The 19,439-nt window shown below is 38.0% G+C and overlaps 1 protein-coding gene across 6 annotated transcripts in view; it reads right to left on the reverse strand.

Annotated features, from left to right (window-relative positions):
* The window catches only part of Acmsd (aminocarboxymuconate semialdehyde decarboxylase), a 68,270-nt gene that overhangs the window by 34,409 nt on the left and 14,422 nt on the right, over nt 1-19,439 (reverse strand). For 3 of the 6 annotated variants that reach the window (XM_087195852.1, XM_087195864.1, XM_087195844.1), the window contains 5 exons: nt 15,844-15,893; nt 14,375-14,611; nt 10,631-10,724; nt 7,813-7,908; nt 6,429-6,601 (listed from right to left, as the gene is read on the reverse strand). In XM_087195852.1, coding sequence (XP_087051978.1) covers nt 6,429-6,601; nt 7,813-7,908; nt 10,631-10,724; nt 14,375-14,611; nt 15,844-15,893 — 650 coding nt within the window. Of the gene's footprint in view, nt 1-3,146; nt 5,433-6,428; nt 6,602-7,812; nt 7,909-10,630; nt 10,725-14,374; nt 14,612-15,843; nt 15,894-19,439 lie in introns of those variants that run through there. The other 3 variants (XM_087195851.1, XM_087195866.1, XM_087195855.1) reach the window with 3 other exon arrangements.

Raw genomic sequence — 19,439 nt, forward strand, 5'->3', positions numbered from 1 at the left:
GTCTGCTTGGTATTCACTGGAGTTTCATTTGTCCTTATTTCTACCTTCCTCTTGCAAAAGCTGTTTACAATTTTAAAGCAACATAATTTTTAGAAGTCCCATGGTTATATTATATTTGTCAGCTTCATTAACATGAAAATGAAATCTAGAAATTAATTTTGCTTTTTAGAGTACTTCCCTTCCCAATATTATAGCCTTCTCATGTATATATGCATTCAGAAAGGAGGTCTGTTCTGTTTTAATGTGGAGAAAGCAAATGATTCTAAAACAGAAGTGAAAACCACTCATGCAATTCATCCTTCCTGATTAAGAGACTTCCCTGCCTTCCTTCCTAACTGGATTTTGAATGCCCACTGAAGGATATCAAATTCATGGTTTGGCAACATTTAACTATTATTTAGTGGCTATTATTCACAGTTTCTATCTATACAAAGTTAATTATCTGGCTTGTAAATTTTTCTTACATGTTATCTATCTTTACACCTTATATTGAAGACATCTAGTAAACTGTTGACTATTTCTAGCATGTTGGTAATTTCATAAGGGAGAGGAAAATAGGCATAAAAGAATTGGAAATACAATTCTTGTTTGAGTTTCTTATTCTGAGGGAGAGGAGATAGTAGCAGGGAGTAATGTGGGTGGGAAGAGACACCTTAAGAGTTGTATGGTACTGTAGGATGAAAGTCATACTCCATTGATTAACATGAATCTCTACTTGATCGATGCTTAATAAATAGTTGGGTTAAAATGCTTTTTATTGTTATTTCTAGCACCTATTATCTCCTGATTCCAAATTGACTATGTTTCAAATAAATTGCATGAGAGTCCTGGATTAAGGATGTGTACAATATGATCTTGGGTAACTGTTGCTCCATTTTCACTGACCTAGCTCCCTGGGGTGTACAAGGCACTCGTTGCATCTAAGGTTCCTAAGTCCCATACTTGATCCTGGGCTCCTCAAACCTGAACTTTGTTGTTTGTAACAAGATTCTATTCCCTTGGTATCCACTATGATCATGAATTAATTTTAAAACATATATGTTCTAATTTGCTGATGTAATTTTCACAATAGTTTCGTTTTATTAGGGCCTTTCTAAAGATTCTTTTAAACCCAAGTGAATAACTCTAATGGTAAGTATTTTAACTAACATCTCTCTCTTTTCTGGGATACTAAAATTATAACTTCTAGACAAATGCTGGCTTTTCTTATTAGGCAGGAGGGCAGTGGATAATCCTGATGGATTTGTCAGCACCATCATTGCTCTAATATACATTTCCCTCTCCAAAACCAGGAGCAGCACACATCTCCCTGTGAGGTCAAAGACCTACTGAGTTGATAATAATAGTGATTAATATTTCTGTCCGGAAAAGGAATAAACTGCTTTCTTATTGGGATACACTAACATTTTCACATTTTCAGGGAATGCAACAAACACTGAAAGATGTGGCTTACTAAGTAAGCTCTAACAGCAGAAGATGGTTTCGTTTTTCTTCTAGAAATTGAACAATTAACCATCTCATTAGCATATCTCATTAGTGTTATTTGTAGTAAATCCACCATAACTGTCTTATAACATAGCTTACTACAAAAATTCTAGTATATCAGTGATACAGTTTGTTCCCTGACACATAATTTCCAAGAGAAAGAGCTTGATTTAATTTAATCAATGCAAAAATAAGATTAGCCTTGTATACCCAAGATCATTACACAACTCAGTTAAACAAATATTAACTTAATGCCTACTATTTGTAAAGCACTGGAATAAGAGTTATAAATCCCTGACATTTGTATAATCCTCTGGTGTAGTATTATATTAACTCTTCACATAAACTCTACTTGGTTATCTTCATTTTACAGTTGGGGAACTGAGGCTGTGAGGGACACTAAAGGCCACCAAGCTAACAAGTGTTAGAGTCAGATTTAGTGACTTCTAATGAATAAAATGTTATGGAAGTAATGTCTAGTAGTGATTTTTATTGCAGGTTATAAAAAGGATAACTGGTGGATTCTTACTCCCTTTCTCACATTCTCTCTGACTCTCTCCCCATTTCTTAACCTTCATTTCTCTCAAATCACTCATTCTTGAGCCACTCAAGCAGCTCAAGCAGCTCTGTACAGAGGCTCATTTGGGGAGAAACTGAGGCTTTCCACCAAAACCCAGCAGTCACGTGTCCATCATGATTAGAATACACCCTGGAAATAAATCCTTCAGCCCCAACCAAGTCTTTTTATCTTTTGGTACCAGGGATCGAACTCAGGACCTTGCGCTTGTGAGGCAGGCGGTGGAACCACTGAGCTAAATCCCCGGCCCCTAACCAAGTCTTTAGGTGATGGCAGTCCTAACTGAAACCTTGTCTGCTGCATTTGGCCAGTTGAATTGTTTTTAAATTCCTAACACAAAGAGAGCATGAGACCATATTGTTTTAAGCCGCTAAGTTTTGGGTGATTACTTATGCAACATAGATTGCCAATGGATCTAGCCAAAATTATGACATAACCATAATGAGTAGATGAATGATTAAAGTGTATTTTCTATGCTCATATGATATAGGGAGGCTATTTTTTTTCTTAATTTTTACAGTGATAGACTAGTGACATATAACTAGTGTTCTCTGATCTATCTTTAAAAATGAGTAGAGGTAGATTAAAAGAAAAAAAAACATTTAGAGGAAAAAGAAAACAAGAGATCATTTACTTTAAGTCCTTCTTGTCCAAGTGATTTAGAAGAAGGTACTCAAAAATAGTTTTGGTTTTTTGAGACAGGGTCTTACTTTGTAGTTCGGGCTGCTCCTGAACTCACTGTGTATCCCAGGCTGGCCTTGAACTTGTGGCGAGCCTCCTGTCTAAGTCCCCCAAGTGCTGGGATTACAGTGTGAGTCACCATGCCTGGCTTTTTTTTTTTTTTCTTGTACTTGGGATCAAACTCAGGACCTTGTGGTTGCCAGGCAGGAGCGGTGCTGCTGAGCTAAATTCCCAGCCTGGCTTTTTAAAAATCACATATATTTAGTCTTATGGTATTGTTTAAATTATGACTGATCAAAATAACACATGCATAGTTAAACAATATATCATCAAAAGCAGTCCTGTGCCAACTTTCTCAACTCTTATTCCCCGAAAACATCCGTATTTACCTTTTTAACTTACATTTTCTGATAACTGCCTTCATATTCCAAGATGATAAGGTTATGGTTTTTTTTCTTGTCTTTTTTTTTTTTTTGGTACTGGGGATTGAACTCGGGTCCTTGCGCTTGCGCAGCAGGTGGCGAAGCCACTGAGCTAAATCCCTGGCCCCCTTTTTTTCTTGATATATTAACTTCAGAGAGTATTTACTGATTTCCCATTGTGGTCATTGGAAATTTCTTTCTTATCCTTAAACACTTTAATTTTCCAATTACAAATTTTCAGTTAAAACAATATTTAGTATTTATACCTTTATGACTGTAAATATTGTTCAATGGTGAGTCAAATAATGTACAATGATTATCTGCCCCATACAGATTGTTTTCTTGGAGTTATTTCCTTTTCTTAATTTTTTTGTATGTACTATTTGTTCCTAAAGCATTAATAGAGTCTACCTAAAGACTAGCAACAACTGTTGCCAGCTCTCAAAAACACCAAATAATCCATCAGTTCAATATGTTTCCCTTCTGAACACCTCCCTCCACAGCAATCTATTCTCTTGCTCTAATCTACACCGGTTGCACTGTAGCACAGGTGTCCTGGTAGGACTTTCCTTAGTCATTTTGATTTTGTGATTGTTTTTATTTGGTAGTGGGGATCAAACTTGGGACCTTGTGTTTGCAAGGCAGGTGGTGGAACCACTGAGCTAAATCCCTGGCCTTTGTGATTGTTTTTGAAAGAGAATTTGTTAATGTGAATATAACTAAAATGAGGAAGCATTAATATTTTAAAGAAAACCTTCTATGTCCTAGATTCACCAGTCTGTGAGGTCACATAAAATGAAGTTACATTTACTTTTGATACCCAAATTATAGTAGTCATGCCTTTATAATTTGAATATAGGATGTCAGTATGATCACCTTTGCAAAGTGCTCCCTGAGTTTTTCTAGGGGTGCTTACTAGAAGTAGTCACATGTGCTCACTAACTAATTTACCTACTGGTTTCCAAGAAGTGCTTGCTATGTTCTTTCTCTTCTTCTTCAGCACCCTGGCCAATGTGTATTGCATTAGGTACTTGTTTAAATATGTTGATAGTATTCTTCATTGCTGATGGTATTACTCAGGGTAGGCTTTATATGTACCAAGGGTGTTTTCTCTTAATGTTTCCATTTTCAAGAATACTAGGAGGTACAAGGCTGAATGGGTGGTAATGTGAATGACCCTTTCTCCAATTCTGTATTACTTTCTCTCTTCCTCTCTTCCACTGGTTAAGTCCAGAATCCGTGAGTCTTTTAGCTTCACTTCTTTGTAGTTTTTAACTTACATACTCCCTTATCACCTTTCATTCACATCCAAAGAAATTAATAGTAACAAGTAACTGCTAACCACCATCTCTCTAGATATAACACAGAAGCTAGACAATGTAAAAACACAGCTCAATCACATATAGCAGTATCCCTTATCTGAGGTTTTACTTTTCATAGATATAACACAGAAGCTAGACAATGTAAAAACACAGCTCAATCACATATAGCAGTATCCCTTATCTGAGGCTTTACTTTTCATAGTTTCAGTTTCTCTTGGTTTGTAACAATTCTGAAGCATTAAATGGAAAATATCAGAAATATTTAATAAGTTACTTAAACACTTAATAAGTTTTAAGTTGTATGCCATTCTGAGTAGCATGGTGAAATCTTCCACCACCCTACTTTGTCCAACCTGGTATGAAACATCTCTTTATCCAGCATATACACATTGTATGGTATATCTATCCCATTTGTTACTGAGCAGCCATCTTGGTTATCAGATGGACTGACACAGTGTCTCAGTGCTTTTATATAGGGTTTGGTAATAATCAGTAGTGTCAGGCATACACTGAGGATCTTCAAATATGTAGGTATCAGTCATCTTTCCTGTCACTGGAACAAAGTATGGTAGGCTCTTGACTTATGAGCTCAATCAGTTCCCAAGGGCTGGTTGTAACTTAAGTTGGTTGTAACTCAATACAGCTGAGATTTGGATGTTTACAAGGGTGCACACTATCGATAACAAGAGGCAGATGAATCTTCTATTAACCTAAGAAGTCCAGTTGTTCATATGTCAGGCCAATTGTAACTCGAGGGTCCACTATACCCGATACTCTCAACTTAATGGAGAGATTTATTTTTGGCTCACAGTTTCAGAGGTTTCAGTCCTTGGTCAACTTACTTCAAGGCAGGAACATTATGGCAGAGGGTCATGGTAGTGCAAACTCACTTCGTGGCAGCCAGGAAGCAGAGCACAGGGGAAGGGTGCCAGTGAGAAATGCATCCTTCAAAGATATGCCTTCAGTAACCAACTTTTTCTAAATGGGCTCTACTTCCTAACAGCGCATTCAGTTATGAATATCAGTGGATTAATCCACTGATGAATATGTTACCCCATAATTCAATCACATCTCCAAGAGTCTCTCAATTCAGTCAAGTTAACAACTAAGTTTAACTGTCACAGAATATATACCCCCTGGATAGGGAGAGACTAATATAATTTATTACCAAACTAAAATATTAAACATTTACATACTAGTTATGTCCTCAAACCTGAGAAACAGCATTAAAGTGAAATGAAGAATACATTCTGGAGCTAGAACACTACTTGTTACTTATGAATGATGGGCCTTTTAATCCACTAAACAAAATTTTAGAAAACTTAACGGTCTAATTTAAATCCAAGTACCATCCTGAAAAATCCTTAAATTTCTAAAAATCTTTAAATATGTCCATATATTTTTGGAAAGCCCCAAAGATTTTTTGCCTTGGAAAAATTTGGAAACCTTCTGTAGATATTTATAAATAATAAGATAGAACTAAAATATGGTCAGTCTTTAGTATCCCCAGGTCCCACATTCTTGGATTCAAGAAACTTTGGATCAAAATGTTTGGAAAAAAATTGCTTCTGCATTGAACATGTACAGGCTGCTTTTTCATTGTAATTATTTCCTAAATAACACAGTATAACAGCTATTTACATTGTCTTAGGTATTATAAGTCATTTAGAGATTATTTAAAATACATGAGTGGATGATTGTACATAATATGTAAATGTTGTGCCATTTAATATAAGGACTTGAGTATCTAAGAAATTTAGTTTCTGTTGGGGTCCTGGAGTCAATTCCCTTTTGGCAACAAAGGGCAATTATAGTAAATATTTCAGACTTTTTATTAATTCATATTTGTCTTTTCCCTAAAAATGTCTAACTTGCTAAGCAATGTGTGCTAATCCAGCATACATCTTCCAATAAGTCATCCAAGTGTGAGGCCCCGCTTACCTTTCCTATGACATCCATTAATAACTTGAGGGCTCGAGGATCATGAACCAATGAGTCTGTGTAAAAGGATCCGAGGTATTTCTTTGGATCAGTTGGATTGTCCCGGGCACATAGATCTGGGCGCATGTTGAATCCATGGGAGATTCTTCCCACGGTGAAAGGGAAGGCACCACCTGCAAGTAAAACACGTAAGTCAGGAAGAATGTGCATTTAAAAGGATTCCTTTCAGTCTTGGTGTTTCATGTAGAGAGAAGTTGCCATAGCCCAAGTGATGAACGGTCTTTACAAAGGACCTGTTGGATTCCAAATGCTGGGAGATGATACAAAAGAAATGACATAACTCATCTAGAAATTCAGACATGAGAAATTTATCCCAAAGAGAGAAGACAAACATGCAAAGATATATGATCAATGTTTTCAAATGTAATGTGGTCATCATAGCAAAATATCAAGACAGTCTTATCAGTTAAGTGATATCTGAATCATGATGATATTTCCATAAAATGAAATGCTATGCACAATGTCATGAAAAAATGATATAGCTCTGTATTTATTGACATGGAAAGATGTCTTCCCTATGTATTGGGAAGGAAAAGCAGGTTAGAGAATAACAAATATAGCTTGATATTATGTATGTATATGTGTGTGTGTTCAAGAGTCACAATCTCAGTTACCTGCAGGGACCAGGCAAACAATACAGAGGAATGGAGTAGGCTTTTGTAAACAAAGGAGAATGGTAGAGACTGGAGAGCTCTTGGTCTGATTAGAGAGATTGTCATAAAAAATAAAATACAATTAAACAAAAACTAAACTTGCCTATAAAAAATGGAATTTGGTCTTATCAGATGACTAGAATTATGACTGGAAAGTTGTTATAGACTTAATTGTATCCTTCCAGAATTCCTCTGTTCAAGTTCTAACCTCTTATATGAATATATATATCATATATATATTGGTACTGGGGATTGAACTCAGGACCTTGTGCTTGTGAGGCAGGAGGCGGTACCACTGAGCTAATCCCTGGCCCTTATATGACAGACAGTGTATGGAGACAGAGTCTTTGCAGAAGTGATGAAAATTACTTGAGTTTGGAAAGTGGGGCCATAATCAAAGAGGACTGATGTCCTTATAAAAAGAAGAGACACCTGTGCTCTTCCTTTCCTTCCCCTGTTCCCTCTTCCCCTCTCTGCCCATGCAAACACAGAGGAAGGGCCATCTGTGAGCTAGGAAGAAAGTGGTCACTGGAAACCATCTCTGCCAACACTTTGATCTTAGACTTCTAGTCTCCAGAACCACGAGAAAATAAATGTCTGTTGTTTAAGCTGCCTAGTCTGTGGCATTTTGTTACAGCAGGCTAGGCTGATTAATACAAGTAGAATCTTACCTCCATGTGCAAAACATACTTTCAGTTTAGGAAACTTCTCAAACACCCCACCCAAGATCATGGAACAAATAGCCGTGGTGGTCTCTGTAGGCATTCCTGAAAGATAAAATAGTCACAAATTTCAGGCTTGTCCTTTTCACCAAGAAGCAGCTCAGTGACATTATTGGCCAGGGAATAGCAGGTAATAGCTGGGGAATTGCCAGTGCCAATAATCATGGGGCTCCTGTTCTCCAGTATGGTTTGGCTATATACAGGCTATTATTTGGCAAAGAGGGTCATTGGATGCTTCCTATTTGCCATCTGCAAGGAGAATAATGTAGTGGGTAGAACATCTTTTGTCCTAATTCTCCTGACTTTGGTTTTGGATGCAGTGGAGCAAGCAAAGTGTAAGGAGTCTGGGCTGAATATTAACTCTTGTAATTCTCTGCCCCCTGGCCTGTGATAAGTTATTTAATGTTCCTGAGCCTGGGCTTCTTCACCTGTAAGATGAATACAATGTTGCCTATCTTGCAAGACTTTTGTGGAGTTTTGCAAGTAATGACGTTACCAAAGCTCTTGGGAAGAACTTCATGTTGGAGATGCTCAACAAATATTAATTGCCCTCTGTGACTCAGTTTCCTCATCTATAAAATGATTTGTTAATAGCTGGGTCCTGCCAATGGGTTGTTCTGAGGATTCAGCAGATAGCACCTGACGGTTATTGCTCAATAAATATTAACTATTATTGTTATTCCTGCCAAATCATTGCTGTCTCTCAGGGTTAAAATTGAAAATTAGTGGATTAGTGTGAATTATTTCAAGTGCTCTATGCTCCAAGGAGAAGCAGCTGCTCCATTTCTGATGCCTTCACACCCAAGGCACCAGTTTGAGTTGCACTGCCAAATGACTGCTTTTCAGACTGTGACTCAGAGATCTCTGACTGCTCCTCATACACAATCTGTACCTTCTGGGGGCACTATTTTTTGGCTATTGACTGGGGCTATACTGGACACTCATTTTGTCTGTCTCCATAAGCAGAGATGCCCTATCTCTTTAACTTCCTGAGAATTCTGGAAGCATGATGGATTCATATCCATTTGTGAGTGATTCTGGGGCAGAGCTCCCTGATGGGAGGGGGATCGACTTCCTTCTGGACCCGTGATTTTGCTTCTCATTAATTACTTGAAACATATAGCCCCACAATCCATTCTCCATACAAGAGACAAAGTTATATTCACAATGGACTGTGACCCTTCCTCCAATCCACTAACAATCACTTTAGCATTCACAATAAAATTCTGAAATCGGCCTGTTTGTATATGATCAGTGTATTTGATTATCATTCCTTTTCTCTGACTAGAATACAAGCCCCATGGGGACAACAGTTTTGTTCATATCTATATACAGGGCTTGGCATGGTGGAGGAGATCAATATATATCCATTGCATGATTATCAAAGAAATGATAAAATGATTTTATGAAAATACTCGGTTTTTCATGTCAAAAAGTTGTAATTTATAGGGCTAGGGATTTAGCTCAGTGGCGCCTTGACTGCCCCATAGTGCAAGGTCCTGAGTTCGATCCCCAGTACAGCAGAAAAAAAAAGTTGTAATTTATAAATAAGTTTGTGAAAGTTGTCAAAAGTTGTGTGAATTAGGATGAGATTATTTTGGATCTGGACAGCATGGTGCTTTTAAACAACAATTAGTAAGAAAAAATTAGTGGGGATAGGTGAGAACCTGCTTTGTTAAATACTTTGGTTTCCACTAACAATCAGAGGACCATGTAAAATACCGTAGCAGAAAGAAACCATTGGAGGAATCCAGACCAGGTCTCCCATTTACAGATGAGGAACTGGAGCTCAAGGAGGTGAAGCGACTTGCTACATATTATACCATGACATAGAGATTAAGCTGGAACTGAAATTCTGACTGTGATTTCCAATATATTGCTTCATTTGATTCTTCATTTTGGGTAGTTGCCATTTTGATTAATTAATAATTACTAATTGTGCTGGAGAGTGAATGAATGGATGATGACCCCTAAAAAGTCCAACACTTCGTTTAGGGACCCACTTTTCCTTGGGTCTTTAGATGAGGTGCGCTTTTTAGTTGTAGCTCCAGAATTTTACATCATGTGTTCTCCATGTTTCTTTCTTATTGGGCTGCTAATAAGAGTTTGGATAGGACAAATGGAGGTTTCTCCTCTTTCCTTTTCTACCACTCTCATGTGGAACCATGAATTAATAGTGCAGGAAGCAAAGGGCAGAAGAGAGGACCAAATAAGAGAAACATTGAGAGCTTCTACAACTTAAGGCTTCAAGATCTTTAGATGGAGAAGTTGACCTTCTACTTGTAATTCCAATGTTCTCATTTATGACAGCTGATGTAATTTTCATCTTCTAAAAAAGTCTGCTAAACATTGGTACTTTTTTCCTTTTCTTGGAGCCTTTTTGGAAGTTTGTGTAGCAAAGTGCCTTTGCAGTCAGGCAAATCTATGTAAATTCCAGTTTCTTTTATTAACTGTGTAACTTGAATGAGATACCTAACCACTTCAAGACTCAGTTTCTCCATCTGTAGAAAGGTCATTATGTCAGCCTTGTAGATTAAATATATGACTTACTTATCATGTGATTTATTTATAAGCATATTGGATATGATTAAAGTCAAGCAAGGTAATATATATAGTGCCAATCTGAGTAAGAGTTCAATAAATGATAGTTACTATTACTCTCAATCTTGTTAACTTTACTTTCTTTATTTTACATAATGGGGTTCCACAGGTGATTGGAAAAACCCAAAAGTTGGTCCTCTGTTCCAGACCCCAAGCTGACACAAACCTACAAGCCAAGGGAGCCAGTATTTGGCCATTCGTCCATCCATCTGCATGTCCCAGGGATGCACGAACAGGGAACAGTTCAGCCTTTCAGCTGCCTTTGAAGAAGCAAGAAGAGAAGAAGTTTATCTGGATGAACCAACAAATACAAGGTACTCTTTTTGGGAAACTGCTTTTTTTGTCTCTAAGTTTATATTGATTTGGATAAATAAAATACTTTTGAAGTTGTTTTTTTTTTCATTACTGGGAATTGAACTCAGGACCTTGTGCTTGCCAGGCAGACACGGTGCCATTGAGCTAAATCCCTGGCCCTTGAAGTTGTTTTTTGATCTGTGTAAAAGAAACATTAACAAACTGCTCCTGCTTGGAAAATTACAAAGGACATTTAGAATTAATGAAAGGGATTGGTGGATTTACCATTGAGGTTGATAAATTTAATATATTGTTTGGCAAAACAAGTCACAGGAAACATTAATCATGCAAATATTTTGACTGAGGTCAAAATGTTCAAGCACTAATCCCACACTTCAAATTTAGAGGAAGTTTTCCCTGCTGGCTCCTACTTGGCCCACTCTCTGAGAGGGATGATAACCCTGGAATCAGGGTAGCAGTGTTCCTTTCTTTTCTTAGAAACTTGAAGGTGTAGGAAGTGAGGAAATGATGGACTGGGTGCTTGGGTCTTAGGGCGGGGCTGGGACAGGCTGGCCTGACTCAAGCCATCAAGTCAATCAGAGCCCAAACTAGGTGGGAATTTTCTGGGGCCTATAGGCACTCATGTAGCCCCCACAGGCCAGGTGTCCCCAAGCAGTCTGCTGTGAATAAGATGACCTAGGAGGGGAACAACATCTCAATGCCTGAGCCAAGGAAAGAACTAAGAGGAGTGTCATGGGCAAACTTGTTCCAGACTTGTCTTCTGAGAAATGGAAATACCATCTGGATGGAATGACTTTTATTCACCAGGATATTTACTAAGATGAGTCCCTCCAACAAGCATTGAATATTAGTGCTTGCTAAGGTTCAAAAACAGATTTTCCTTAGTACATTTTCTCTCTAATTGTAAGGGTGTTGAACTGAGTCATCTTATCTTCATTCATAAATATTTGTGTTAACTAGGCTGATGCGATGTGACTTGTGTACTTAAGCATTTTTAAAATATAAAAACAATTTTGGACAATAGGAGATTCTGGAAATGGTAGGCAAAGGGTAAATTGAAGACTTCTAACAACAGGTTCTGGGGAGCAGAGAGATATAAGCTTTTTGAAGGAAGAGGGGCTAATTAATTTTTGATAATGGATGCAAGTTACAAAGAGAATACTGACTTCTTGGGATGGTTTGGACTTTGCAAAGGCATATAATCATGGTATCCCATTGGGATTTAATCCTTATTAATATAAAACTTTATTCTATGTGCCTATAATGGTTCATTTCTATTCAGTTCAAATTAATAATTTAAAAATCTCCTATATATGAGATATAATGGAGAACACAAAATCACTTCTCTCAAAAGTATAACATTCACCAAGAACTTAGTATATGCCAAAGCTGTTTTAAGAATTTTGTAATTATTGGGGCTGAGATCATAGCTTAGCGGTAGAGCACTTATCTACCATATTCGAGGATCTGGATTTGATCCCCAGTATCACAAAAAATTACAATTATCAATTACTTCAATTCATCATCTGATGAGCACTCTTATTCCTCTCATTTTACAGAGAAGGAAACTGAGGCAGATGAAGTGAAGCCTAAGTAACTTACTCAGATATTATGGCTGACTAATGGTAGAGCCAGACAATCTGGCACTACCATTTCATCTGCTTCATACTGATAATTTTTGTACCTGAAAAGTACACTCAGGTTCACTCAATAATAAAGGAGGTCTAGGAGAGAACTGGGACACAGTTAGATACTCTGGCCCACCAGGGCTAACTTGAAATGACAAAGTCAGCTTGGCTTTCAGAATTTTCTCTTATTTGTTTGACCATGTTACTAACACAAGCTAGAGAGTATTGAGGCAGGTGAGCTTTGCTGACCAAACAAATGTGCTATTAACCCTGGGACATTACAAGTCAACAGGGGTCAGGATATGCTCCTGAATCCTTCAGAGACTGGTAGTCCCCCAAACAATCTAATTAGAATGATTGCTGGGTCAAGCTTGTCACACAATGAAAATATTTGCGTGGGCCCCAACTGTCTGCTATTGCTAAGACCCTTAGTAATTCATAAACCCAATTCCAATAAATAATAAAATGACTTGTGGCTGAAGTCTTGTTCATACTGTGCTGAAACAACTCGAATACTCAAGTAAATGAATCCTTTTTCAAAGCTCACTAAAGTTTCCAAAAAACATTCATGGCATCAGCCAAGCCGCTGAAGTCAATAAGCTTCAGGAAGTTCAATATTCAGAGGAACATTAAATCTTTCAGGTCATTTAACAGGCAATCCCCAACTGGTGGGCCATCACCATAGATACAAACATAGAAGAATTTTTGCTTGTAATTAGAGCTTAATAAATATCAAATGAATAAATGATAGTAAGTATAGTTCCTAGTGAGTCCACAAACATCTATTTAACTCATCGTTAAGGATTTTGCCTTTACAATGAAAATAATAGAAAACAATACTCTACCATTATAATTCTAAGAAGAAAAGAAGGAATTTAAAAATGCTATTGAGTAAAGAATCATAGATCTTGAATTCTGGTACTAAAGACAGCATTTTTATTTATAGAATGAACAGAAAGAAGAGAAAGGCTAGTGGAGAAGATTATGAAATGACATACTTAAAGTCGGTATTTCATAAATAGATGGCACTAAATTTTTGGAAATATATTTTATTATGAGATAATTTAAATATAGAAAGTATAAACAATAGTATAACAAACATCTATATACTAATTGTCTTGTTTCATCAAATGTTAACATTTTCATGGCATTGTTTTTCATTATATATTTTTGTTATACATTTTCAGAAAAATTGGTTTTAAATGTTTGTTAATTGAGAATTGGTTAAATAAATCATGGCACATTTATACATTATATTATTTTGCGGATATTTAAAATCACACATTAAGGTAATTTTCATTTAGTTTGGAAATTTTTAGGGTATGAAATTGCATGCATAACAATTTCAATTTTGCTGAATATAGATATATGCAAATTTTACAAATGAAATATACTAAACAGTGGTTACCTTTGAGTGACACAATTAAGGGTGGTATTTGTTCATTCCTCTTTATACTTTTCTGTCTTTTCCACAATTTCTTCAAAGTTAGTATTTTTAAAACAATTTAAAAATATTTTTTCCAAAGTAAAAAAAAATTTTTGCATGTCATTAACATGGTTCTTATGCACAATGGTTGTGATGAAGGAGAGATTTCAGTTTCCAAAGGAGAGCAAGGGTGATAGAAAGAAAAGATTTCATCATGGAGTTAACTCAGGGCTGGTCTAGGAAGCATTTGCACCATCCCTCTTCTGTAGAATGGCCCATTCATTTTTTTTTTTTCTGGTACCTGGGATCGAACTCGGGTCCTTGTGCTTTCGAGGCAGGTGCCAGAACCACTGAGCTAAATCCCCGGCCCCATTCATTTTTTTGAAGGAGTTTTGATAGGAGGTTTCCATACCTTCTACCTACTTCTAAAATCATCAGTATCTCTGTCTCCCTCTTCTCCTTACCAGCACCCAAAGCAGTGCTCGGCCCTGGCAAGGTATTCCGTGGTTGTGCGTTGGCTGAGTGACAGCTGTGTACTCACTTCATAGAACTGGAAGAGTTCCTTGTCATTGAGGTCCCATGTGTTGATATGGGAGCCAATCTGGACCCCTGGAAAGCCTAACTCCTTTACACAGCGCTCCATCTCCTTGATGGCCAGCTCTGGAGCTTGCATGGGCAATGTCCCCAGACCCACAAACCTCTGGGGATGGCACACAACTGTGGCAGCCAGGTTGTTGTTTAAAAACTGGCACAGTTCCAAAGTATCCTGAGGTTTGGCCTGGTGGAAAAAGGAAAGGGAAAAATCATACTGTTGAAAACATACTTCTTTAGACAGTTCCTCTGAAAACCTCTTGGATAAAATACTTGTCTTTCTCAATGGCTTTACCACTCAGGCAACTGAGGCACAGCTTGAGAAACACACTGGCTAAAGAACACCCAATCTTTGTAAAAAAGCAAAAGAAACCTGCCAATATACTACTGGTTAATTAGAAAAATTAAGGCTAAAATCTATCATTGAGCCTTTTATCTTGATTACTGGACCATTCTATTCTAGAAATAGAATGAGGATGGCTCCCCAGGGAGGAGACTTGGTCTCGCCCAGTGTCTGAAGCCACAATCAAGGCACTTTTTTGTCACTCCTGTTCAAGGGATACCAGGCCTATTCAGGGACCTCTCTTTTCCTACTTGTCCTCTCCATTCTTTCTGATGGCTGTGGCATTCAGGACTGGCCTTAGCAAAACACAGAGCCAGATGAAGTTTGCTTTTCATTCTTTTAACTCTCCCTTCTTCACTGTTTTCCCTTCAACATCACTCTACTGCTAGGAATTTGGAATCCAAGTTGTTTTGTCAAAGTGATTTGATAAGATCAGGCATACTGAAGTTTTAAGTAGTGAATCTAATCACAGGAACAGAGAAAAACTGAATCTCTAATAGTTGATCTATGAATACAGGTGGGAGAAGTATGGGTGAGTGGCTGGTTTTTCATTACTTCTTAAATCACAGCAGGAGTAAGTGTGCATGTACTTCATGCATCCCCAGCTCTGTAAAAAAATTTCCCACCACAGGCTGAAAATCATGAGTGTTTGAGATTTATTCACATTTGGGAAGGTATCCAACTCTAAAACACTCCTTTTAAATTGTATATTTATCTGGAAGAGGCAACATATTAGATCAAAATCATCTTAACTCAAAACATTCTTACCTCTGAATAAATTGTCTTGTCAGTTCCCCATCAAGGTATCTCAGGAACGAAACACCAGACAGGCAAGTTCTAGGGGTGTTAAGGCTGAGTCTAGAATTGTACTGTCCAACTATAATGCAAGTAGCATAGTGACATATTGGGTACTCTATTAGATCAAGGACATGGCTAAAATAACAGGCCTGGGAGAGGATACTGCTGATCTCTAAAGGGGAGGGTGGTTTGGGAGAGGGCATGGGCTTGATCCACCTGTTGGGCAGCTGGACCTGAGCCCCCACTACCAAGGAGATGGCTTGAGATTTCATACTCACCCAGTAGCTAAACATGATGGGAACTGTGGATAGAGCTTGTACTGTTACTCCTAGACACAAAGAAAGGCAAAGCTGGTGAGAATTGCCCAGGCACCCCTTCTGCCTTTCCCAGGGCCAAAAAGTCAGCAAGCCCCCACCCTAGCCACCTTCTGCCCACCCTCCCTTGTTATTCCTCCCCATGCTCCTTGTCCCAGGTCCTCTCCCAGGCCTCCCTCATCACTCAGCCTCAGGTCTTTGGGAGAGAGGTGAAGGTTGGACAAAACTGAGATCATTCAAGAAAAACAAGCTGACTCTATTTGCCAAGTATTTCTTCCATCCTTTTTCCTGTGAAATTTTATTTAAGCAATGCATTTCTTTTTACCACACCCCTGCCCTGAGTTTTCTACCTTAGGTCATGCAGGACACAGTATATTTCTTAGCCCCCTCCCCTGCCCCGTTTCAGTTCCTAAATCAGCCTGGATGGAGTCTCATGCTCTGGAATACCCAGAATGGGATCCTGAATTTGGATTCAGAATCTAGGATATCAAGAATCTCTTGTTTTTAGGAGAATCTACCTTCTGTAATTGTTGTAAAGATTAAATAAAATTAATGCATGTTGAATACTTACAACAGCACATAATACAAATTCAATGCTCAGTAAGAATTAGTCATGACTGCTCTCTCAAGGACAGCTATGGAATTAAACACAGAACAACAACCAAAAGAGAGTCATGTACTTCCATCTATACTGTAGCCATAAATAATGATATCTGACATCAGTCAGCCAAGTTTCATTTGCACTGTTTTTTTTCTTTTAAAAAGTGGGCCCTCTTCTTGCTTTGTATTGATAGCAAAGCCTTGCTTTTTACTGTAAATCTAGGAAACATGTTTTTCTCCAGCTTCCCTCTCATCCCAGTAGTCTCTTAAAATAGGGGTATATACTACATTCTCTGGAGTAGTCTACAGAAGTGCTTAAGGCTTTCTTCATAGTTTCATCTGAGTGCCACTTAGATATGTTTTTAATTGTTAAAAATATATAAAGCAATTCCTGGATAAAAGCACCCTACAGCATTCTAACACTCCAGAGACCACCTACTCATTTTGGGCTGCCACAATTGATTCCTTTTTTTTTTTTTTCTTTTTTGCAGACCTTGGAATAAAATTAAAGTCTCCTGGCATTTCTGTACATTTATCTGAACTTCTTATACATTTGTTTTTGACACTATATATGAATTGCTTGTTTTGATTCAAATCTAGACCACTGATGTCAAAATTTTGGCTTGACAATGTCAGTGGTGGCAAGTTCCTCATGACAGCCTGTAGGCACTGCTGACTTGTGTTTGGAAGGCTTGACTTATTTCCTTAGAGTGTGCTTTCTTCAGGTGGCAAAGCAGTGAGCGATAGTATAAAATGGGTATAATATCAAATTTTAGTGTTTGAAATTGTTTTATATTGTGAGGACTTGTTTGCTTTTTTAGACATTAGATAAGGAATGCAAGCAGTTCTTAGAAATTGTTAGAAATTGAACTTTGAAAGAAAAATTTCTTAATTTTCTTTTTTCTGGGTTTTCATCACGGAGTATTCTGAGATTATCTGTTAACTTTAAATTTTTAAAATCTTATTCCATCTCCACTTTTATGTGTCAATGGATGTGTTTTGTGTATTTAGTACACCAAGACAAACTACAGAAATTGACTCTCAAGTCTGACTAAACAGGCTGTTGCCATGGATCCTTAATCTATGATCTCTAATTTTACTATTTTAATTGGTTCTCTGATAAGTTGGTACTATACATTTGAGCTAAAAAATACTTTAAATAATAAAATGCCACTACTAAATTTTTGGTTATATACCACTCTGTTTTTAAACAAGGTGTAATTAATTGTGATGTGTTAACCTGACTTGAATAAGAACTCTCTAGATTAGTAAATCTCTCTCTCTCTCTCTCTCTCTCTCTCTCTCTCTCTCTCTCTCTCTCTCCATGTGTGTGTATGTGTAGATGTGGGTGTCACCAACCAATAAACTTGTAGCCTATGCAGAATAAAAAGGTAACAAAGAAGAAGGAAGTTTTCCCTTTTTCTTCTTGGAATGAGCTGTGGTCTTTGCCTTGCCTTTGAATGTTTGTCTCCTGTTCCTTCAGGTTTTCAGTACAGATTCTTCAGCCTTCCAATTCAGACCCCTTTGGCTTTCTGATAGGACTTGCCCTGGACTCTGCAGTGAGCTCCAGGCCTTTGACCTTCAACTGGATCCTCTGGCTGTCCGGTATGCAGATAGCCATTTTGCATTCTCCTACCCCAGACTCTGCAGGTGGCCATTGTAAGCCTACCTAGCAAATCCTTATATAATCATATTAAATCTGTTCATGTAGTGAACTATACCTGATGTAGATTTTGATACCAGGAATGGGGTCAGGGAGGCTTTCACCCAGATTTCAGAGGAAGGGCTTAGAGGCCAGACAGTGTGCCTGTGAGAGGGCAGTATGTGAAGCTGTGAGAATGAAGCCAAAAGTGCAGTAGAGACCCTGAAAAGTCAGAGAAGCCAGGGATGTGGAGCCTCTGATGAAAACTGCATAGAAGGAGCAAATTCAGCTCAAGAGAAAAGCCATAAGGTCTGCAATCAGAGGCAATGCTGCAGAGGCACAGTAGCACAAGCCCTTTGTAGTCCACATCTCACTGCAGCTTACCCTGGGTGTTGGATGCAGAGCTACAGGATTTAATATTTGCCCTGCTAGGTTTCAGTTTTCCTTTGGTCCAGTTGGTTTCTAGCTCCCTATTCCTTCCTTTTGGAATGGGAATGTTTACCCTGTTTCTTTGTATTTTGGCAGTGTTTAACTTTCTTTTTGATTTTTATAGGCAATCACAGCTAAGAGTTTGCCTTGAGTCTCAGAGGAGACTTTCTTTGGACTTGAACTTTTCAGCAATGCTGAAACTATTAAGACTTTGCCAATTCTCAGAGATGGATTAAATATATTTTGCAAAAAGAAATATATATGAGTCTTTGGGGAATCAAGGATGGAAGGGTATGGTTTCTAGATGTTACCCTAAAGCCTCATATGATCATAAGCAGGGCTTTTTGTGAGGTGATTGGAGTGTGGTGCACTATACTCATTGGTGGATTAATTCACTAATGAGTTTATAGCTAAATGTGCTGCTAGGAGGTGGGTCCTGGTCAAAAGTGGTGAGTTACTGGGGGCATAGCCTGGAAGGGTATAACTCCCTCCCTTGGTTCTCCTTTTGTTCCTTCTGCTTCCCTGCTGCCATGATGTGAGGCACTTTCCTCCACTATGACCATCTGCCATGCTGTCCTGCCCTTGGAGCTTCCTGACCATGGACTCTAAATATGAGCCAAAATAAACCTTTCCTTTAAGTTGTGGGTGTCAGGTATTGTCTTAGCAATAAGAAAGCAACTAAGACACAGGGTACAAGGAATCTTAGAGCATTTAAAATCCACAGTCTAAAGCATTGTAACGGAAAATCCCCCCTTTCCTAGTACAGCTGGAATAGCTGGACCTGACAGAGAAAAGGCAATTGGAAGTTGTCATCAGATAAATCATGCCAAATGGTAAACAAACTTTAAAGATAGACATTGCTTTTAAGTCATATGTAAACCTGGTAGCA

The sequence above is a fragment of the Heterocephalus glaber genome, unplaced genomic scaffold, assembly GCF_053883595.1.
Source record: "Heterocephalus glaber isolate CG9 unplaced genomic scaffold, H.glaber_assembly_v1.0 deba00000347, whole genome shotgun sequence".
Lineage (NCBI taxonomy): Eukaryota > Metazoa > Chordata > Mammalia > Rodentia > Bathyergidae > Heterocephalus > Heterocephalus glaber.